The sequence below is a fragment of the Nuphar pumila genome, chromosome 4 (assembly GCF_984573655.1).
Source record: "Nuphar pumila chromosome 4, dmNupPumi1.hap1.1, whole genome shotgun sequence".
NCBI classification, from domain to species: domain Eukaryota; kingdom Viridiplantae; phylum Streptophyta; class Magnoliopsida; order Nymphaeales; family Nymphaeaceae; genus Nuphar; species Nuphar pumila.
In genome coordinates, this window is record NC_143252.1 from 132,852,035 (window position 1) to 132,876,200 (window position 24,166).

Consider the following 24,166-nt stretch of genomic DNA (forward strand, 5'->3'; position numbering starts at 1 on the left):
TTTTGTCCCTCCTCCACTCTTGATCTTCATGCCTTCAGTGATGCCGATTGGGCAGGCTGCCCGGATGATCGAAAGTCCACTGGTGCCTTTGTCACCATGCTTGGTTCAAATGTCGTCTCTTGGATATCTTGTAAACATAAAACAGTGGCTCGGTCCAGTACCGAGGCAGAATACAAAGCCCTTGCCGCCGCTGCTGCCGCAGAGCTACTTTGGCTCAAGTCATTACTTGAGGATCTCGGCTTTCCTGTGTCCGCTCCACCTCGTCTATGGTGTGATAACCTTGGTGCACTTTATCTGGCTATTAATCTTGTTTTTGATGCTCGCACAAAGCATGTTGAGGTTGATTTCCATTTTGTTCATGATCATGTTCAAAAAGGTCATCTTCAGTTGCAGTTTCTCAGCTCCAGCGATCAGCTCGCTGATGGTCTGACCAAGCCCTTGCCTACCAACAGCTTTGTTGCTCTCCGAGTCAAGCTCAACGTGTGTGAACCCCCGCTGAGCTTGAGGGGACATGATAAGGATAAGCGTTTGCAGGAAACAGTTCTAACTGTTTCCAATATTAAAGGAGAGATTTGCTCTATGTGTGGGCCATCAAACTCGTCATCCAACATTAGTCTCTTAACAGATAAAGTATGCCAACTATAGTCTTCAACTGTTACCTTAATTATCTGTATCAATCGTTCATGATTCTGTAAACTTGTCACCTTAATACAGAAATATAAATGTGCTCGTACCTCTTCGATTGGATAGGAAAAGAGGGAAACGAGAATTGTTTCAACACTATGTCTTATTCTTCTTCTCACCCACATCCTGCTTTGGACACCAAACAGAAGAAGCGTCACATTTTGTGTTGGCGTTTTGTAACATCCCCTCGTGAAAGGAAGGCTGAATGAAAGCGCCATCGGGGACTGCATTACTCTCTTGATGGATTTGGATGCTTGAATTGAGAGGGTTGTTGGCCAGAGAATTTTTTTTTTCTTTTGAGAGAGATGTTAGCCAGAGAATAACGCATTTAAATCTTTAAAAATTTTAAAAAGGCACCTAAATTCTTGCACGTTAATAAAAAAAATCATCCATTTAACCTAGGCTATCACTAACCCAAGATGAGTTAAGAGATTTAATTTACAAGTTAACCTTTCAAACACTCCTTTCCTCTTTTTTAGGTGCATTTTTAAAGATATGATGTCGAGAGTAAATTGGTAACTCCACATCACATTTAACAGCAAACTTGACTGCAGTAAACTCCTTGGCATTTTTAATTAACCACGATATTTTTTTAGGTACATTTTTTAAATTTTTCCAAAAGTTAGGTCCCTCTTTATTAATACCTAAACTTTAGGTGCCTTTTTGAAAAATTTTCTTTTTTAAATGGTTTACAATTTTGCATTTCTTTTTTTTTATATAGGCAAGCTGAGTTTACGCAGAACCTGCCATTGGGATTAGAACTTGCAACCTCCTAATACAAGGGGACGTGCACTAGCTGCTCCTACCAGACAAGCGGAGCCCCCCCACCCCCGTTGGTACAATTTTGCATTTCTTCACAACCCCACAATTTATAAACCATCCCTGCAGAAAGGAATACTCCCCCCTTCATGGCCACTTTCTCAGTTCTTAATGTATGAGTTACCAAATGCAATGGTGATTTCCAAAAACGTCAAATTAAAAAGAAAACGATAAGATTCATGCAATGTATGGAATGTAAGAGACACTTTCATGAGGCCTCTTGGTCACTACTCACATTATCCATACGTGAGCCAACATCTCATACACACACATCTGCGAATATGCGAGTGTGCATGCATCTGCTGTACCTGGATTCAGATAGACCTGAACATATTCTAGATCCAATCCATATCAAAATATACTATGAATCCAACAATCTAGCCAGATCACATTCAAACCTGGGTCGGAACTCCAAAACCATTTTACACCTAGTTGGAATAAGCTCACAAAATCTAAGTGATCTTTTACCTGATGAATGAAAAATCCCATTTTCAAATTATCCACCCCACTCCCACCATTGAGAATATGCTTCAAGAGAAATCGCAAAGGGTAGATTGATATGATAGAAACACCCAAAGTGAACTAGGTCCAGAGCACACCTGTCATCGGTGGGCTCTTACAAATGCTAGCTAGAGCTTTGTGTTGCGTTCTGCTCTTTGATGACAACAGGATAGAATCACTTTGTAATATTCTTTTAATACTTAACAAAGAGAACCCCAGTTCAGGCGGTAGGGCTTAAAAGAGAATAACGCCCTCGCCTATGGCCCAACCACCAAGTAGTTAAAACGTCTCGCCTGTCCAGTGTTTTTTATTCAGACTTCTTTTCTATAGCATGTCAATCTGACCAGGGAGAACAACAATGTGATCTGTCCTGCATCTGAAAACTTTAAGATCGGATCTAGAGAACAGAAAAAGAATAGTCAATTTTTTGGATAACTGTAAATTAAATTACCAAAAATAAGGGCACAACCCTTGGGACTCTAAACTGGGGCCCATGATTCATTTCTAGGCCTCACTAAGCTGAAGGAAAACCAAGACCTTAAAAAGATTTAACAAAAACACCCAAAAATGCAACTTGGGTCTCCAAATAATCCATAGTGGCATGTTTTAGAGCATCAAGGCAGGAAAGATGCTCAACAAAATACTTCAAAAGTGACATCAAAGATCATACTCTGCCAGATTGATACATTTTATCGCAATCTACGAATAACCGAAAAAGAGAAGGGACAAAACCTTTATTTTACAAACTCAGAGCAACCCAAAACTTTCTGAAAATCCATATACAATGGAGCAACATTCTCACCACAAGGGGTCGAGCTCATGGGTGGCCTCAAATGGTCACCTCACTGTACCATCAGCAAAGCCCAGTTTACATCACAAGGATGCTAGCTAGCTTCTTGGGCAGGTTTTAATTATTGTAAATATATAAAGTTCTATCATGTACATAGCTATACGTGTCCAGTGTTCAGTCCTGGTTTCTTATTTACATTTTTTCCATTCTTGCTTGCCAACTTGACAGACTGCTTGGATGTCAATGGTGGGTGTGTGGCCGCCAGATCTCTCACACGTACAAGGATTTGTGTTGGGATTGGAATTGATGAATGCTTTCGGGAACTTTTGAGCTACAGATTAAAACACAAATTTCAATTAGAAGTGCCCAAAGAAATTTGTGGCAAACATAGATATAGTAGAAACCTCGGGTATATGAGGAAATTATAACATATGAAATAAGGGACAGCAAAATATTCTTCTCATGGAAAAGAGGTCCTTGGAACTGAGAGAGGGACTCACCGCTCTGTCTGTCAGTGCTTCAGCACTAGCTCTCAGTAGGTTCCGCCACTTATCCTACATTCAACAAAAACATGCAGTTATAATAAGAACCATTTCGAAAAAAAAAAAAGTAAACCTCATCACTGGTTCCTCTAACTCTGGACATTTACCATGGGTTTACTTGATTGGCAGTAGCAATGGTTATGCGAGTTCCCACTGAGAGACCTTTTCAAGTTAAAGAAATCCAAGATGCAACCAATAGACAAACCTTTAGATCAACAGATGTTCGATATGCACATGATGCAAAAGCAAGCCTTTTGATCTCGGACCACCTTCCGGCTCCACATCGAGACACACCTTCAATAAGCCTCGTTACTTCAGACAGAGTCCAAGCACGGTGATGTTTCCTCCTAGTCCCACCTTTTTCTGTTGGGACTGTCAGAGAATATTCATCCAACTCCTCTGATGGACCTAGTTTTGTAACCTCTAATGGTTGGTGTCTGCGTCCTAAATATGGCACTAGGGCATTTTCGTTGCTTGAAGCCTCAACACCAGTCTGAAAGCAGCAAGGGATCAAAGTTTCAATTGAAACAAAAGTATTTTTGCTTAAAAAGCCAAGTCTTGTATCCAGCAACTATAAAAGTAATCACAAAGTTTTGTTCAGTGTCCACATTAAGTAAACATCTCAGGACACTGGATCACCAGACAACTACCTCATTTGTTTGTCTCGAACTCTAGAATCTAAAGAATTTGGTACTAGTATCCATAGAAAAGCCACCCCGCAGGTCAACAAGCAATCCACATGGATACTCCATGCATGTTTCCTAAGCTATGCAGTCAAAAGCACTAAGCTTAGGGATCAACCAAAATCAAAAATAGAAAAAATAATTTTTTAAATAACTTTTTAAAAGATCTAAAGTTCCTATAAGTGTTAAAATTTCACTAAATTATGGTTTTGACATTACATATAAAAAGTAATAATAATATCACATGAAATTCAAGGCTGTTATAACATTTAAAATAATATTTTAAACCAGACATAGATACATAATAACCAATAAAAGACGTGCATTTACTAAATAAGATCACAAGCTGACATGGTAATACAAATACAAGAATGTGTGCATGTGTATATCGCCAAATATCTAATAATGTACCCAAAAAAAGGCAAGAAAAAACATATGTTCACAAATAATCCACTGTTAGAAAAGGGTTCCAATAGCCTGTTCCATTGCCACCAATCGATCTCATATGTCATTAGTCATCCATTTATTCATTGCAAGTTTGCAACCCACCATTGCATTATAATTTTTTGTTGAACGAGAGAGAGAAGGGGAGAGAGGATTCTTAAGCTATGTCACACGGACTCTTCTAACAGGGCACCGCACCCGCGTCCAGGTGGGTGCAACACTTGGATACAGCTTCCTTTGTGTTAGGTGAAGTCAAACACACAGATTCATTTCTATCCAAAAGTAGATTCAGTTAACCCTAATCAAGTTCATTTTTATTTATATTATATATATAAATACATAAATGCACACAAATACACGTAGTGTTAACTTAAAACTGTTAAAAATGATATATATATATACATATATCCTCCCTGCACCCACGCTCCAAAAATTTTTTAAAGTGCCGCATCCGCACCCGTACCTGCATCCACACCTGCACCTATGTGACATAGTTCTTAAGAAAAATTGAGAATAGAGGGGCCTTTTTTTTCGCCACAGGTTGCCCAAGTGGTTAGGGCGCTCTTGGAAAGATGGAACCCCATCTTGCGCAAGATTGATTCCCCATTGGGATCATACCGGTGGGTGTCCTTTGTGGGCTATGGAACTCACCCAGGGTTTACTATCTGGTGGGGGGGCCATTAAGCAACCCACATTCCTAGGCAGGTTCCTCGTCATGAAAAAAAAAGAGGGGCCCATTTTCCTTTAAGGTAATCAAAAGGCTAATTTCAAATTGACAACTAAGTTTTCAGCATAATTCAATTTTGAAATGTGTATCAAAATAATCCAATTTGAACATTTTAAAAATTGCACCAATCCTTGTTATAATTAATCAAAAGAACCCATTAACGGATTTTACATTAAACACGTAGCAAAATCTCAAATATGCCTGCTAAAAAATTTATTGATCACTTTTCTCTCTTCTATTTCAAAGTTCAATTTCACTTTTCCATAGGGTCAACAAATTTTTTGTAGGCAAGGGAATGATGACGATCAAGAGATCAATGTATTATAAGGTAGAAAAAATTAATGAGGTAAAATAGATGGAGGATACCAAATAAAAGCCACATACTTCATAAGTCTCCCAAACCCAAGATGGCATTTGAAACCAAGCCACATACGATCGCGCCGACCTCCTCCTTCCCTGCGCATGCAACCAGCGTCGTTCGCCGCCGTCGCTGCGACCCACACCGATCGACGACGCCGGCCACCGCCGTCGATCTCCTCCCAGGTACGCCCTCTTCTCCTCCCTCTTCTCCTCCTTCTCTGTCACCTCGTCGGGAGGCCGACAGGCGGCACACGGGGGCCCTGTCGTCCTCTTTTCCCTCTGGGGGTTCGCCGAAGTGCCGGCAGAGGACCAATGGCCCCAGCGACACCCTCTCTCCCCTGTGGGTGATTGTGCGACCGACGGGAGGTCGGTTGCCCCCTGTCATCTCTCTCTCTCTCTCTCTCTCTCTCTCTCTCTCTCTCTCTCTCTCTCTCTCTCTCTCTCGGCAGGGGCTGGCCCCTGCCACCTTGTTGCTGTCGGCAGAGGGGCTGGCCCCCTGCCGTCTTGTGGATGTCGGCAGAGGCTCAGCCCCTGCTGCTTCGATGCTGTCGGCAGGGGTTGTCCCCCTGCCGCCTCGTGGCTGTCGGCAGGGGTTGTCCCCCTGCCGTCTCGTGGCTGTCGGCAGGGGCTCGACCCCTGCCGCTTCGCTGGGGGCTGGCCCCCTGCCGCCTCGTTGTTTTCGACAAGGGCTTATCCACTGTCGTCGGCAGTCAGGGGCTCACTCTCTGTCGCCTAATCCTACCCATGCCCCCATCGCACCATTAAATTATATTAGCATACTTGAATAATTCACTCTTGCAGATTTACGCAATGGGTCTAATTCGCGCTCCACGGCCCGATCCTCGTATCATCTACACCCGTAGACGCACGCAGTTGCACGACATCCCGAGGTAGGGGAAAGTCGCACGAAGGGTTTGTATGAATGAAATAAAATATAAGGATTCTGTGATAGAATAGTTTTTTTGGCATACATGCTTACCTGTAGGATTACTTAACTTGTGAGTGTCGATTTTGTGTTTCGTCACCCTTATTCTTTTGAAATTGCATGCTTAATGTAAAACTCTATAAGTAGACTCATTTCTAGAAAGAAACCCACGATAATTGTCACTGTAACCGGACATTAAGACAGGTACGGTATAAGTTTTTAAGAGAGGTAATGAAGTACCCTGAAGTGGGCAATCAACCCCTTATAGATATCAATGAGATTATGTCGGCCTCCACAGGCCAATTGCTCAAAGAGCAATACATGTCATGTATGAACTAAAAGAATCATAAGACATTAATTATTGCCCTCTCATCGTAGTCGTACCTCTAGGAAGGTACGACCATACTTTTGGACTAGTACGTCCCATGTGTGTTACGATGTTTGGATGATGAAGTTGTAGTAAATTTGAAGCGTGCATTTACCACAATGCTGAGATCACATAAATGGTGACAACTCGCCCTCACAGGCAAGATGCTCGAGTGAGTCTAACAGACCAGAGCATGTAGAATGGGACGGCGGTTAAGAAACCCCATCGTACCCATTCGACCTTCACGGTTCATCAAGGGAGAGGATGGATGGTACAAAAACTCTGATGGACAAGTTGTTAACAACCACCCCACGGGCAAAAGACTCGGCTTCCCCAGTCATCAGAGTTAGGAGAATTGGGATTACCATAAATTATCCTAGGTGGTAACTCCCAGGTACTTCTACAGAAATTGGATGCATCAATGGGCCACGAATGCCTTTGAGGATTTACTCTCTTGGTCATTGACCGTCCCTTTAGGAGCGGACTCAGTCAGTCATTCGGGTTAATGAAAACACCTGACATAATAAACCCCCGGATCAGTCTCGGTTGTTTCTATGTTTCGCGTCTGTGTGTACCCACAGGTCAGTTAATATCAGAACTTAAAGAATATCATTCTAAATAGTTGTAGATGATTGAGAGTTACACTCCTTGAAATGCTTCAAACAATAGCTCTTTGCATATGTTACACTTGTTAGAATAGATTACAATTGTATTTGTTGTTTTAATATAATAATTTGCTTATCTCATGAATGTCCTGCTTTATTTTATTCTATTTATCTATTCGTGCACCTACTGGTTTGTTGTGAAACTGACACATTTCATGGCAGGTGATGAGTAGGACTTCACAAGCGGCCGATGGCGTGGTGCAACATGGCTCAAGATTTCTCTTCTTTCTGTTGGCGGCTGGGCTCTGAGTTTTTGAATTTTTCTTTAAATTATTGAACTTTGGGAAAATGCCCATTTTGTAATAAACTGCAGATTTTTAATCTATTGTTTTATTTCTTCAATTCCTTTAAGTTGTTGTTCATGTGAATGATGGGTTTTTTTTCAGCTAACGTACCCAGGATGGTTGACTTGTGCTCATTTCTAAATGTCTTCCGTTGTCGCTTTTAAAAGTGAAAACTTTAAATCTTTGAAAGGTTTTTCGATAATGTTTTCGAAATCACAAGTTAAATTTTGGGACGTTACAAGGCTAATGTCACATGGATGCACATACGGAAAGGGGATACGACACAGGTATGGGTCGTACGAACAGCAATTTCCAAAAACAGGGTTCATGGATGCAATATGTGTGTGTGTGTGCTTCTATGGTGGTACTACACCACAATAACTTAAGGCTCAAAAAACAAAATCTAACCTTTGGATCAAGTTTAGCATGTCCTATTTACTATTTTCATGTGTTAAAGTTGACTGAAATATGATGTTTTATACCATTTCTAAAGCATCATTATTTTCATGAATTGTAAGCCATTGATTTTTATTGTCTCCAAAATGAAATCTTATGATGTATTAGACATAATAAAACCTTTTAATATAGTAAATAAACTATGCTAAAAACAATTGTATGGTTAGATCTACCATTTGATAGTTACATCTATACAAACATGAGTGTGTACCACCACATGGTATCATGGTACAAAACCACCATATGTACAGGTGCAGGTACGAAGGGTACGACTCAGCAATTCCAAAAAAATGTGGCTAGGAGGACACGGCTATATATATATATATATATATATATATATATATATATATATATATATATATATATATATATATATATATATATATATATATATATATATATATATATATATATAGTTTACTTTGCATTTATTTAGTATTTATGTGATATTATATATATATATAGATAATATTACATAAATACTAAATAATTTCAAAATAAACTGAATATAATCTAAATATATATGCTAAATCTAAAATATATATTATATACTGAAAATGGATAGCACACACAAAATGGCATGTCCAGTACCAGCAAATATCGACACGGGGCATGTCCCGGTACTATATATACATATATATATATATATATAGTCAGCTATATTGTTCACGGAATTATCTTGGCGAGGGTATTTCTCAGACAGATTTTCAAAAGTTGAAAAATCTTGAGAGTTTAAACAATTGAAAAAATATAAATAATAACCAAAAAATAAGAAAATAATAAGTTTTGCAATAGTTTTCTGCCAAAAATATAAAGAAACAAGTTTTAAAAGGTTTTAAATATATAAAAGAAGCAAAAAATAGGAAATGCAAACTTAAAATATTAAATATTTTTTTCAAAAATGGCATGATATTATCGCAATATTTTGAAAATATAATGAGATACTACCTTTAGTATCAGCCACTTTCAAATAGCCGACATTAGAGCATTATTTTCAAAATATCGCTGATATCAGTGACACTGATATATATATATATATATATATATATATATATATATATATATATATATATATTGGGTAATGATGTTTATGGTTTGGTCTTGATGATAGTGGTAGACTGGATCTAAGTGGTTTGGTCAGAGGTGAAAACTTGATCATTGGAGTCAATTTTTTTAGTTTTGGCTTTTATGGTGTGTGACCAAGTGTTAGGCCTAAAAATGATCACCTCTGGGGTGTACCAGTTATCATGCCCACAGTAAACGGTGGGTAGCCAAGTGCAGAGCGGATAACTGCTGAAAGGATCTACGTAGTAAGCCACCCCAAGATGAGTGCTCACCTATTTTTACTTCCCCATAGCCTCTAGTAGCACAGTTGAGACAGCAACAGGTTCTTTGTCCCTACGGGGATGGAGCAACAGAAGTATTGAGAATCCAATATAAGGTCACGACGAGACAGGTTTTTTATCATGAAGATCACACTCATGTGGTCGGATTTGCTAAAAACTACTTATAAATATGAGATGACTCTTATTGCAAATTTTTTTTATGCATGGATTGGCTTTTTATGATCTAGAAAACTTCAAAAATTTTAAACTGATGCTTTTTAGCACACTATAAAATCCTATGTACACATAAAAAAAAATTGTTACAAGAGCCCGTTTGGCTTTTAAACATGGAGAACTTAGTTGTCAAAAGCGCTAGTCGGAGCCTAGGCAGAAGACCCCTAAAAGGACTAGACGGGGGCCTACGCAGGACTAGTTGGTCTAGGCAAGACCAAAAAAGTAAAACATTAAGAAAAACAGAAATAATTCAATAAATAGTTAAATTTAGTAACAAACATATGATTGTAACTATGAATAAAGTGTTAATTTACTGTAATATATTGCAAAATTCATAAATTACATAACATTGAACATAAAATATTATATATATAGAGGGACAGCATTGGCTACCCTCGTCTGTAAGGAACCCCTTAGTTACCACTCATTGGGGGAAGTTGTTTTGACCAAATCTGACCGCATCGATGTGTTCAGCATGGTCAAAATAGCAGAAATTGACCCTTGTTTGTGCATCATTGGCCGTTGATCTTTCAACCCTCGTAAAATATGACATATGGATGAGAAAAACATGATCCAAAGGTCAGTTTATACTAAATATATAGATCACAACTGAAGGGTCAGATGTGCAAAAAAAACAGAGGAAAATAAAATATTAGATTTTTTACTAGAGGGTTCCTTACACACGAGGGTAGCAAACATTAACCTATATATATATATATATATATATATATATATATATTGAAAAATACAAGCATACATGTAAAGAACAAAATTGAAAAATAAGAAAAAAAAAAGAAAAAAGAAAGAAGAAGAAAGAGGAAGAAAAAACAGAGAGTGGAGGGACGAGAGAAGGAAGGAAAAAAAAGAAAAAGGAAAAGAGAAAGGAAGATAAAGAAGAAAACGTAGAGGGGTGAAAGGAGGAGGAAGAAGAAAATAAGAAGGTGAAAAAGAAAAGGAAAAGAAGAAGAAAAGGAGATAAGAAAAAAAAAGCATTTGGAGCGAGAGGAAGAAGGAAAAAAAAGAGGCAAAAAAATAATAACCATGTCCCTAAAGCCTGTGTGGGGATGCCTAGGCAGGAAAATAGGGCCCTACCCCCTAGACTCATAAGCTTAGGTGGTGGCCCTATGCCTAGCCCGCCTAGGTGCCGCTTTTGACAACTAAGATGGAGACCACATCCATACTGTCATATTTGCCAAAAAAACACTTTTAAAATCGATTTTCCAAAGTGGTTTGGACGGTTTGTACCTTCCCTTGGTTGGATGCTCTCTCTCTCTCTCTCTCTCTCTCTCTCTCTCTCTCTCTCTCTCTCTCTCTCTCTCTCTGTGTGTATATATATATATATATATGAAATAGGGTAACGCCAAACCGATATTACCCTTGAACGAGTGTCAGACACGAAATGCGCATCCAATTTTGCACGAAAAGGGGCATTAACGGCAGTCACTGAGTGCCGCTAATGCCTTGGGCACCTTTAGTGGAGCGTGTGACTGCTGCTAAAGGCCGAAAACTGTAATTTTTCATGTGTCATTGATCGCCCGCACGCATCTATAAGTGTTCGATGATACCTCTCTCTCTCTCTCTCTCTCTCTCTCTCTCTCTCTCTCTCAGCAGAGAGAGAGAGAGAGACACTTATGTGGTAATGATGTTTATGATGTGGTGTTGATGATACTGGCAGACTGGATCTAAGTGGTCTGGTCAGAGGTGAAAACTTTATGCACATTGGAGTCAATTTTTTTAGTTTGACTTCTAAGGTTTTTTACCAAGTGTTTGGCCTAAAAATGATGGTTAAATGAGTCAAATAGGGCGAAAAAGCCTAGGATTTGTGAGTTTTATCCAAATAATAGACAAATGGGTTGGATATGGTCAAATTGTGCTGGATACCTTTTGACAGTATCCTACCCATATCCTACCAGTATCTGAACCATATCCATTCAGCACTGGTACAGGGGCTAAAAGGGTGTATCCCTGTGACATAGCTCCTAGATGTTCACCTAGTGGCCAGTGCCTGCACATCATTCACCTATGCACAAGGTCGATGCCTAGGACTAGGCATTCATGTGCTATAATCCATATCATAAGGTGCATTAGAAGGGTCGAAGATACAGGATTATTGAATTGTATCATAATTTACACCAATAAAATCTTAACAATTAGAATCAGTGTTATTAAAAACGCACCTCAAGGCGCAAAAAGCGTGCCTCGCCTCCAGACGAGGGGCTTTATGCCTTGAGGCGCATGTACAAAACGCAACAGTCCCGAGGCGTGTGCCGCATACACCTTGAAGTGCATGCCTCGAGGCGAGGCGTGCCTCAAGCCGAGGCGTACACGCCTTGGATTTTTAGTCAAATGAGGGTCAAAGCCCTCATTTGACCAAAATTTAGGGTTTTTTAAGCAGTTTTAACTAAGCTGCTAGTAAAAAGGGCATTTACTACAAGGCAAGAGCAGATACAAGAGAAAAAGAAAAGAAAGAATTTATATTGGCAAGGGCGACAACCCTAAATCTAAACAAATCAAGTCTGATCCATAAGACACCGGGACCCGCGCCGGGGGGAGCCCCCGGACCCCTCTTACTGCAAGGGCAAAAACTCTGAATTAGGCTCCACAACTCATCAGTTGGACCTATGTTAAAATTTGTGGGTCCAAACCTGAATCTGACTAAGTAATGTAGGTATCATATCAAGATTCGGGTTTAACTGGATTTTTATAAGAAAAACTATACCCAGATCCGATAAAAATTACATAAACTAGACCCAGTCCATACCTGGCAAAATAATATTTTTAATTATTTTACACTGAAAATTTGAGAATCTTAACCGAAACTCCGGTCAAACCTGGTTTGGTATAAAATTTTATAAACCATACCCAACCCATATAATAATCGGACCTCATGAGTCCAACCTGAATAATTAATCAGAATGCCTTCTTTGCAACCAAACCCTGGCCCTATAAGATCCAATATGTGTCAGGATCGGATCATACCCAATCCATTGACACCCTTAGTAGCAGGTTCACCAATTTGCAGTCTAATAGACACTCAAAAGCAACCACGTTAATGAAGTCATTGAAAATAGTTGCTTCGTTTCACAAAAAATTAATATCATGTCAACTTGTTCAATGTATTCAATTTCGTAGGAGCAATAATCTTTTCTAGAATGTGACATTAAACCCTTTTAGTGGCAAAATCAAGTCATGCAATTACATGCAGTCGCAACCCTATATATATATATATATATATATATATATATATATATATATATATATATATATATATATATATATATTAACATTTGGTTGTTAATGCTAAAATGCATTTTCTAATTATGACATGATATTGTTAATACTAATATGCATTTCATTGTTAATGTTAATTTTTTATTTAATGAATGCTCATGTTTTGTTTCTTAGATACTTACATAGATCAAGTTGTTGCATTAATGTTATTTTTACATGTTAATCTCATATTTTTCAGTATTTATTTGAGATTTTTTTTTGTTGGTTGTTGCTTCATCAATAAAGAATTTTTTATTTATTTATAATTTTAGATATTTTTTTATAGTTTTTTTAAGTTTGAAAAAAAACTTTGAGGCTTACGCCTTGCCTCAGATTTTGGTGGAGCGCCTTGCTACGCCTCTACGCTTTTCACAACACTGATTAGAATATTTAAGAAACTAAAATAAAAATATGTAAACCTTTTAATAGGGGGAAAACATAACTAAGAAATAAACTACAATACGAACTAAGCTGAATTATGCTAAAGCAGAGTATTAGTGAATATGAGATAATCAGCAAAAAATACTAATTAAAAAAAAACTGCAATGTCACTGTAACATGTATGAGAATAGTCTAAGCTTAGAACATTTAACAAATTGAAAAGTATAAATAAAGTAAATAAGCCATGTCATATAACATTGCCAATACAATAAAGCATCAACCATCAAATATTATTTCAAGAGCATAATAAACATCTAACAAATGCACCACAATAAAATAAAAAAAGTTTCTCAATTTATCCTAGTAATTACATTACCACTTGCAATATGTGTGTAAATTAAAAAATTTGTCTTTTCCATATAATCATTTCCTTCCCAACTTTCTATTTTGTATGTGGTCCTACATATTCTTGATAACAAGCTAAGAGAAAAGGTTTTCTTTCCTTGGCTCCTTAATAGTTATATTTATTCGGGAAAAAGGTCTCAAGGGGAAAAGAATCTAAAAATATCTGAAAATTTTGAACAAAATACAAAGAGTACGATATGATACAGCATGTCATGGTATGATATCGTATGATACATCCATTTTTCTGATACAAGAAGGTGCATCTTATTGCATGGACCTGTGTTACTATGATTTATTGGATCATACTCTACATTGCTGGACATGCTTCTAGTTTTCACTTTTAACTACTAAGACCCTGAGCAGGGGGTTTAGTGTGATAAAGTTTTTAGATAGAGTATTGCACATAATAAATATCAACTAAGCACATATGGGCCTATGCACACAGAAAAATCTATAACAAGTGGATGACCTGGATATCAACTTGTTTTCATGGTATCGAAGGCAGCTATTTCAAACACCCACACACCGTCACTACCAACAACCACCACCAAACTAGAAACAGTAGCAGCAGCAGAAAAAGTGCTAATACTAGTGATAGCAATTACATTAGTAGCAGCAATGGTAGAAGTAGCAGTGCAGTAATAGTACTAGTATGGGTATGGGCAGGAGATGCACCAGCGCATCTCCAGCCCCACTGGGAAGGCATACATGAAGGCTATGTCCAATGGATACTACATTTCTACTCCTGTGGAGTATCACCTTATATGTTAGTCATACTGGAAATTTGATATAAATAGCCATATCCTCATATATACAGCCATATCCATGTGGCGTAGCATGAAGGCAATTTCAAATAGAAAAATATATAGAAAAAATAAGTGACCAAGTGGTAGTGAAAAAGAAAACTGCAGAAGCCCAAATGGTTCAGATGCATGTATGAGCTTGAAGGCACAAAACAATTGCAATCCAAAAAAGGGGGAAAAAGATTATATGAAGGGGAAAAAAATTATTAAAAATAACAGTACAATCAAAAGAAATGGACCCTGTGGCAGATATAGCCCGAAGGGATCAGTCATATCCAAAGATATAAACAATGAAGTGTATGTGCATGCTGATGATCCAAGATGATGTGAAACTTGGATATAAAACTGCCACAAGTTTTAATGATTTTATAGTACATTGATGCATGTTTATTTGAGTGCAATGTTAGAAACTTAGAACATTCCAATCAACAGTTGATTACAGCAAGTAAAACTTATGACACAGTGGAAGTACACACGCAGCATCAAATGAAGCATTCCAAAGGATGAAACGAAATCTTAATGTCCTATAAGTGAAGCAGTTAATGTAAATACTTTCTGTTGTGCAGGAGCAGAAAGAGCCCTCGATTTCCATGATCTACTGCTAAATTCATTGTCTTGTCGACCAGCTCGCACTCCAAGGGCTTTCTTCATAAATGTGGCAGCCATGCCATTTGGATGTTTCTGCATATTTTAGATAGCGATAAAGAATCATATAAACATGTAAACTAGGTTGACCAGATCACCTTCAACAATAAAACAGCAAGAGGTAATGCATATCAAGCAGGAGAGTCAATCCATACTTCACCGAAAAGCCTGTGTTCATTTTTTGCATAGTTTCATGCAAAAGAATGGAATAAGAGTAAAAGACATGTTTTCCATTCATTAGTAATAGCAAACTAGCTGCTAAATATTCAAAAGGAAAAGGATATGATAAAAATGAAAAGAGATTAAACAGTTAGAAAATAAAAGTTCAATTTAATAAATTCTAGCAGTTGTGGCTATGCTTTCAAGACCTTTTAATAGGTGAAGAATGGCAGAGTTGCTAATAACTTACCTCACAATGTTTGAAAATCATGTATGACTAACACTTTTTTTTTACAATATATGAGACTATTTGATAACTTCAGAACATAGGAGAAAATCATGATTTTTGGATACACATAACTCTTCTAGTCTTCTCCTCCTCTCTCTTCCATTTCTCTCTGTCTCCAGGTCTGGCCCACTTGTTTCAGATCTGATCTAACACTATGTCAGACCCATTTTCATTCTATCTTCCTCCATTTCCTCCTTTCTTCCCTTGTTTTCTTATTTCTTCTTTCTTCTTCTTCCTTTTGTTTCCGTTAGTGCTAAATCTCAGATCTGTTCTGAAAGTATAATCAGATATAAAGCCCTTAGATCTGAAACGCCCCTCCTTGCAGGCATCATCCTATTCTTCCCTTCTCATTTCTCTTTTTGCTTTTCTCTTTCTTCTTTTTCTTTTCTTTCATCCCATTTTCAGATCTTCCCTGCAACACAATCAGGCATCCTTGTTGGCATCACTAGTCCTCTTTTGGCAGACCATATCAGTTACCATACCATAACAAACTTCCTTCATGAAACATTTGGCGCATTTGGATTGCTTTGGATCCTGGTTCATTTGGACTATCGAGATTATTTGGGACATGGATATGGCATTGAAAGGTTTTTATCCCAATTTGATTCATTTGGATCATTTGATAACTTTTGATTTCAGATATAGCAACAAAACCATCCTTTTCTGAATCTGATCCATTTGATTCACTTGGTCCACTTTGGATCTTGGATATAGCACCAAAAGGACCTTATTGAAATCTGAACCATTTGATTCATTTGATCCACCTTAAATTTCAGATATAACACCTAAAGATCTACTCTATCCAATCCATTTGAATTATTTGGTCCACTTTGGATTCGGATATAAAACCAAAATGTTCTTATTCAGATGCAACTCATTTGATTCATTTCATCCACCTTGGATGTCAGATGTAGCACCAAAAGGTCTTCTTCCAGAATCGACAATTTGTTTATTTAGCACCTTGAAACTCAAATATAGCACTAAAAGGTCCTTTTCCAAAGCATATTCATTTGGATTACTTAGTCCAATTTGAATTATGGATACAACACTAAAAGGTCCTTACCTGATCTAGATTAACTTTGAACTACACTGGGTCTATTCGGATCTGGGATCTGGCTAAGTTTATCTGCATATTTCGTAGTGGATTCTTCCTCTTATAACTCTTTCATATGTCAACTCATCCTTAAGAAGGTAGATTCTTTAAACTTTCTGGTTTGGAGAAAACAAATAGTACCATTCAATATAGGAGCATAATCTGATAGGACATCTTAATAAAGCTGATACAATGCTTTGAAAATTGGTTACATCTTAAGAAAGTGAGAAGGAAAAAGAGACTATAAGTACAACCTCCAAGAAAAATCCAAACTATGAGACTTAGCACATGAAGAATCAGCAGCTGGTTGCCTATAAGACCGATTAAGGAGGTGGCTTACTTAGATGCTGATTGGGCTGGGAATCCAACCACACAAAGATCTAACTCAGGGAATTGTGCCTACTTAGGTTTTCATATGGTTTCTCAAAGTACTAAGAATCAGCAGATTGTCGCATGGTTGAGCACTGAGGCAGAAGATAGGAGGTTATACAAGCATCCACACCTAAAGTCTCACATGGTCCCACACCACTATACAGATACAACTCGTGTTGATTTTCATAATGTTTTTTCATTTTCCTTGGCAAAAATGTCTATGTTTCTTCCAACACTGTTAAGTAGTAAGCATTGAAACTCCTGCAGGATGTACTCGACATTCACCTTCATTATTAAGTATGTCATGGAAACTAAAGCACAATTTGTGACAGCAAAATCCTGTCATATTTCCTTTCAGTCTCCCTTCACTTATAACAAAGTAGACAATAAGAGAGATGACAATATCATGCATAATGAGGACTGTCTTGCAATCTAAACCTCAGGAGGTTCCTTTACTTTTTTTATAATTCAGTTCATTAACCAAAAAAAACTGGAAAAAATCCAGAAATTTTAACAATGACGCTCCTTCATCATAAGAATGGAAATGTGGAATGACGTGCAGATATCACTCAACATGCAATTTAATGTGATACAACCTGATAGATCCATGTATATAGAAGTGATAACATCATTTCTATTTCTTGCTCAGCCTCCTATCCCTTCAATTAATTTGAGGATTTACATAGACCATCCCCGCATGGGACCATGTGGAAGCATGATCAAGAACATCTGGCTGATTATGTTGTTCTCTTCACAAATGAAAAACATCAAAAATAAATAAATAAATAAAGAAAAGAAAGTTGTAGGAGCTTTAACAGTTAAGATCTTTCATCATGAAAGTGATAATAAAAAATCACATAATTCTCCTCATACATGAGTAGTGATTGATTATACCATGCACATCATACAAATCAATGTGGAAGGACTACTAAATCCTTGTAGATAGAAGGGATAATTAAACCAAATTACGCAAAAAGCCGCACAACAAAACTCAGCCCTGATCCACACAACATAACTCAGTCCCGGTCTACTATTTGTGCCAAAGAGATGAGGATCACATACCATCCAATAAAACAAGAAGAATCTAGAGCAGCAGTGAGTTCAAGGGGAATAAATAGCTACGCATAGGATACATCATGCCCAAGCAGCATCCCTGATTCAAACTTCTTCCAGAGCAATTGACACTAAACAAACAATAAATAAGTACTACAAATGAGGAGATCAGAGAACATACCAGAAAACCAATAAAATTTTTTCTTGGACGACCTCTTCTTACTCGTGAGACAAATGGAACTTGAACCCCAGAACCTCCAAAGGAATCTTGTCTGGTTACGATAGTTGTGGCTTCTGCTGATCCAGTACAATAAACAGGCCTTGATCGAGATTTTTGTAAAGGGTGCCCACGTGCAGATCTTTTTATTGCAGAACCTGATTTCCCACTACTTTCCCTGGTATCAACTTCCGACAGCTCTTCAATATAACGTCTTGTAGGTTTCCGAACCCTTTTGGCTCCTCTTTGCTCCACTTCTGGGCCTTCACTTACATCATTATCAATATTTTTTGTCCTTGATTTCCTGCTTGATCCAGCTAACCCACCTTCACTTTCGCTGTTGCTTGTTACTGGTACTTTACTGCTGCTGTTGCTGCCATTAATAATAAGTTTATCCCTTAGCAGAGCACCTTCTATATCATGATCATTCACAGTCCCGTTAGACCCTTCACCAAGCAGTAACAACTTGTCTTTTCTAATAAATCCAGTTGACGAGACAATACATGAGTTAGTCAAACCCATTACAATTCGTCGCTTCAGCCACATTTTGTCCTTAACAGAGGTATCTCGTCCAAAAGTTGCCCGAAAAGTTTGTTGAAGTTCTCTTATAGACAGATTATCCAAGCAAATATTACCTTTTCCAGTTGAAACTTCCAATGTTCCATTGGATGCATTAGAAATGAAATTTCCATTCAGAACTGTTTCTGCAGTGGGATTAATGCACACTTCAGATTTCTCAAGGTGGTTATTTAGGTCTTCAATTGAACCCACTGGCAATGAAGGAAGGGTTCCCATCACACCAGACCCAGATGTGAAGTTTGCATCACAGACGGGTAACTGCTCACGCTGATCAGAGAATTGAGGAACCGAATTTGCATATGTTGAAGGATGATCAGAGATTCCATGCAACAACCGGAGCCGCTCTTCTTCTTTGACCTTTTGCAACATGTCCTCAATATACTAAAAAAATGTTAAAGCCTTAAAGGTGATCAAAGTTAAGAAAGCATAGGATGGAAACCTGGAAACTGGATTTCACAATAAAAAAAATCAGATCACCACATATGACACTGGACAGAAGAAACTGTTTTTGTCTTTATGAAGAGAAGGGGGAAATCAATAATAACCAACGACATACACCAGCTCCTCATGTGGCAGTGTATGCCTTAAAATTCCCATAGTTAAGCAAGCCTGAAGCTAATGGCTCTTCAAACAAACAACCAGTCATTGTCTAAAGATGCTGAAAGTACATACGTTCAAAGAGATTCAAACAAATATTTTGCAGTTTTCCTATCTAATATTTCTTCAATAAACAAACAAGAGGGAATAATATGAATTATCATTTATACAAAGTATCACATTTTACTACCCTGAGCAACGGAAAAAATAAAAAAAATGAATATGAACATGTGAAACAATTATAGGGAGCTGGTCATTGGCAAGCAGTGAAATGACTTTCACAATTGCCACTATACACATGAAGCAAATCACAAATGCAAACAAATGGCTAAGCCTTCTCCATCAGAAATATCACAGAACCAAGCAACAGACTACATGATTACAAGGTTCAACATAAATGCATACATAATGCAATGAGGTTCCAATATGGCGGCATGCAATGCAATGTTGTGAACTCTAATGCGCACCTCAAGTCTAGCATTCCGTTTCTTAAAGCCAGAATCCAAACTTTCTGACTGAGCAAGACCTGTCATGAATTAAAAATAGACCACTTATGGCCATCAAATTAAAACAAATAAAACAGAATAGTATCACAGTTGAACTGCTAAAACAATGTGAATATAACAGATGAGAATGTATAAAATATCTGGCAAGTTCACTTCCCACATTTCTTTTTTCCTTCCAATCAAGAACAAAATTTCCATGTCAAAGTTCCTTGACATGGTAAGTCAACTTGCACTTGAGCATGTTTCATCCAGTATAAATATTCTTTAGACAAGGAAAAAGAAGTTTAAAAGTAAGTTCAGACAATTCATTGGATGTACAAGCAGTATAATCTGAAAGCCTTCTTTGACTTTGGATGTTCCTAGGATCTATATCACACGAAATGATGCAAGGATAAGGAAGATATTAAGATATTGAAGGTGATAATAGAAGTGAAGTCACAAGGTCAACATCAGATGGGAATAGTCAAATATGAGAGGCATCATGAGACAAATAAACATTTAAGGAACAATGAAAAGCCTAGACTGTGCATGAAAATAACATATTACAAGACTACCAAAAAATAACAAATTACTAAATTGTACTAAGAATGATGACATTTGTCACTCATATTTATAACCTCCAATTCAATCAAAACAATTTCAAAGTAAACAAAGAACATCATATCAATCATGAATTCATGCCACACAAATAGATGCATGTACATCATGAAATTGATGAAAAGAATCAATCAAATGTAAAGGGGAATGATAGTAGGGCTATCAATGGGTTGACTATTAGGGTGCACCCAAAATTAACCAGATAACATGCAATCAGGGTTAGGTTTGGGATGTCAGATCGAGGACATGGGAGCCCAAACATTAGCTGTATATTTAGAAAAGCTAAATGCTCAGGGTAGGCCAAATATCTGACAAAAAGCATGTGTCAAACTCAACCCAAACATTATGTAACTCAAGTCATTCCAAATAATATTTGGGTTGGTATTGAGACATGACATTTTGGGTCTGGATCCAGATCCAGATCCAGATCAGGATATAGACTGACGTGCCTAATGTAGTGCCCCTAATGGTAATGCCTCTTCATGTATTTTCATTCCTGCTTTGCCCCTCTTATGCAAGAGGCTTTATACATTAGTCTTAGGGGCATTATTGTACATGTAACATCATATTAAAAGGAACCCACGACCCACAAGGGGTGTGCGTGGAGTATTGTTGCAGGCTTGCAGCCCTCTTTTTCTCCTATCTCTCTTATTCCTTCTCTCAACCTCTGGTGATGCGTCCCTGATTTATATGGTATCAGAGCGCAATCGAGTTTTGATCTCCACATCGTGGTAAGTTCGGAAGGGTCTTGGCTCATCCGGTCATCCCTTTATTTATCTTTCTCTTTATTTTCTTTCCTGTTTATTAAACTCCCTTGTCTGGAAAACCTTAGTCCACGATTTTGGGTTTGTTTGTTTTTTTCCTTGTCTAAAAAACAAAGTTTCTTTTGTCTGAAAATTTCTTTGTCATTGTTTTCAGATCTGAATCTGAACCAAGATTCAGATCTGCTCTCTTTTAAAAGTCATCAATCCGATTTCATGTTCCTATTCCACGACCCAATACTGGTTTGGGTGTTTCTTTCTTGTGTTAACCCTAAACAAAGTTTCTTTCCCATTATTTTCAGATCTTCTCCCTTTTCAAACTCATGAACCTGATTTCCCTTTCAAACTTGTGACCAAAAAAAATAGGTGATTGCGCTACGTGCTTGATGGGTTTTTCAGGTTTTTTTTGTTTTATTTTTAAATTCTGACCGTACATATGGGATCTATGTACTTGATTTTATAGGGATCAGCTCTTGAAGTGTTCGATTCCAACACATGGGTGGGTTTTTATAAGGTTCAAAAAATCAACGGTCCAAAATCCTTATAGATTTTTGAGGCTCCGAATATCATTTTTTCATCAAAACACATGATTCAGGTCTGGATTCCTCATAAATCGACCATGTCCAACACATTTATGGGGTCGGAACTGCGAAAAGAATACTGGAAGAGCAGGAAAACCCATCAAGCATGTATCGCAAGCGCCTATGCTCTACTATATATATATAGTCAAAAGCCCCGACTAGGCACCGACTAATCTGCTTAGTCGGTCTAGGCTAAGTAAAATGCCTAGGCTTTACAATTTCTAGGTAGGTACCTTAAAAGGTACCAATTTTGCCGACTAAGGAACTTAGTTGGCAACTAAGTGGCCTCCGTCTGGGCACGAGGGCAGTTTAGTTATTTATTATTCATATATATGTTTTTTTATATATATAATTATATGTATGTGTGTGTTTGTGTGATTCCGTGAAATCATGAAAACATGCTTAGTTACTATATTCATACATGTGTGTTACTTTGCTTTTGGGGTTTTTCTGTGAAACATTGAAAGCATGCACAATTAATTTTAATTGATTATTTTTTTATATATGTGTGTGTTACTTTGTTTCTGATGAATTTCTCTATGAAAGTCAGAAAGCATGTTTAGCATTATGCATTATGTAATGTGTTATTTATAGATGTATGTGTTATTGTGCTTCTTTGAAAGATTGAAAGCATATTTTGTTGATTATATTGAATATATATATATATATATGTATGTATGTATATTCTGGTTATGTATATTAATATATTTTGTGAAAGGATGTGTAATTTTGTACTTGTGTAATGAAATCATCTTATTAGTAAAAGAATTAAACAAGTTTGTTATTAAGGGCAATAGGTATTTTTTCTTTACCGTGACCTTATTGAAACCACGGTAATCCACGCATAACCGTTTGGAGCCATCATGTTTCATCTGAAAAAAGACTGGGGCACCAAATAGGGCTTTTGATGGATGAACAATGTTTGCGTCCAACATCTCGTCTAACTGCTTGCGTAGCTCCTTCACTTAGCTAGCCCCATACGGTATGGAACCATTGCGGGAGGCTTCACTCTCGGGGCCAACTCAATCTTGTGCTCGACCTCACTTCTTGACGGAAGACGCTTCGGCAATTCTGGAGGCATCACCCCCCGAAACTCCTCCAATAGTGAGGCTAGGGTTGGCGGCACTGCAGCTTCTACCTTCCCTTCTTTTGCGCGCACTGCAACTAAGAATGTCTGCTCCCCATACTTGACACCCTTATTCAGTTGCATTACCGATAGCACTGAAGACTTGTCTTTCTGTGTAAGGCACTGCACTGTATGGGACAGGTCTGACCCCATGATCGTCAACATGTTAAACTTTGACAACATTAAAAAATGAAATCAAGAAGGGCAGTTGGCCTAGATGGTATACCTATTGAGGCTTAGAAATGCTTGGGTGAGAAAGGTTTATAATGGTTGACAAATCTTTTTAACAAGATTTGGCGGACAAATAAGATGTCTAATGAGTGGAGGAAGAGTACTTTGGTGCCTCTATATAAGAATAAGGGTGATATACAAGATTGCACAAACTATCGTGGTATAAAACTCATGAATCATACTATGAAACTTTGGGAGAGGGTAAATGAGTATAGGTTGAGGAAGGTTGTCATGATATCGGAGAATCAATTTGGTTTTATGCTTGGAAGATCAACTATGGAAGCTATACATCTTCTTAGACAACTTATTGAGAGATATAGAGAGAGGAACAAAGATTTGCATATGGTTTTTATTGATTTGGAGAAGGCATACAATAGAGTACCTAGGGATGTTCTCTGGTGGACAATGATGAATAAAGGTGTTTCTCTCAAGTACATTAGTATAATTAAAGATACGTACGAAGGAATAGTAACCAATGTCTGCACTTGTAGAGGGGTGACAACCAATTTTCCTATAACGGTTGGGTTACATCAAGGATCTACATTAAGCCCTTTCCTATTTGCTATAGTAATGGATGAGCTTACGAGATCAATTCAAGAAAATGTGTCGTGGTGTATGTTGTTTGCTGATGATATTGTTTTAATTGATGAGTAAGAGTAAGACAGAATATATGGAATGTTGGTTTAGTAAGCAAC

General features: G+C 37.6%; 1 protein-coding gene across 2 annotated transcripts in view; it reads right to left on the bottom strand.

Moving 5' to 3' along the window:
• Window positions 1–2,687: 2,687 nt before the first annotated feature.
• Window positions 2,688–24,166, bottom strand: part of LOC149841121 (uncharacterized) — a 46,962-nt gene continuing 25,483 nt past the window's right edge. Inside the window, exons 4-9 of one of the 2 annotated variants that reach the window (XM_090003598.1) lie at window positions 20,137–20,195; window positions 18,458–19,453; window positions 15,218–15,346; window positions 3,542–3,829; window positions 3,295–3,348; window positions 2,688–3,125 (exon numbers count right to left, since the gene is read on the bottom strand). In XM_090003598.1, coding sequence (XP_089859724.1) covers window positions 2,952–3,125; window positions 3,295–3,348; window positions 3,542–3,829; window positions 15,218–15,346; window positions 18,458–19,453; window positions 20,137–20,195 — 1,700 coding nt within the window. In that variant the 3' untranslated portion in view covers window positions 2,688–2,951. Of the gene's footprint in view, window positions 3,126–3,294; window positions 3,349–3,541; window positions 3,830–15,217; window positions 15,347–18,457; window positions 19,519–20,136; window positions 20,196–24,166 lie in introns of both variants that reach the window. The other variant, XM_090003599.1, reaches the window with a different exon arrangement.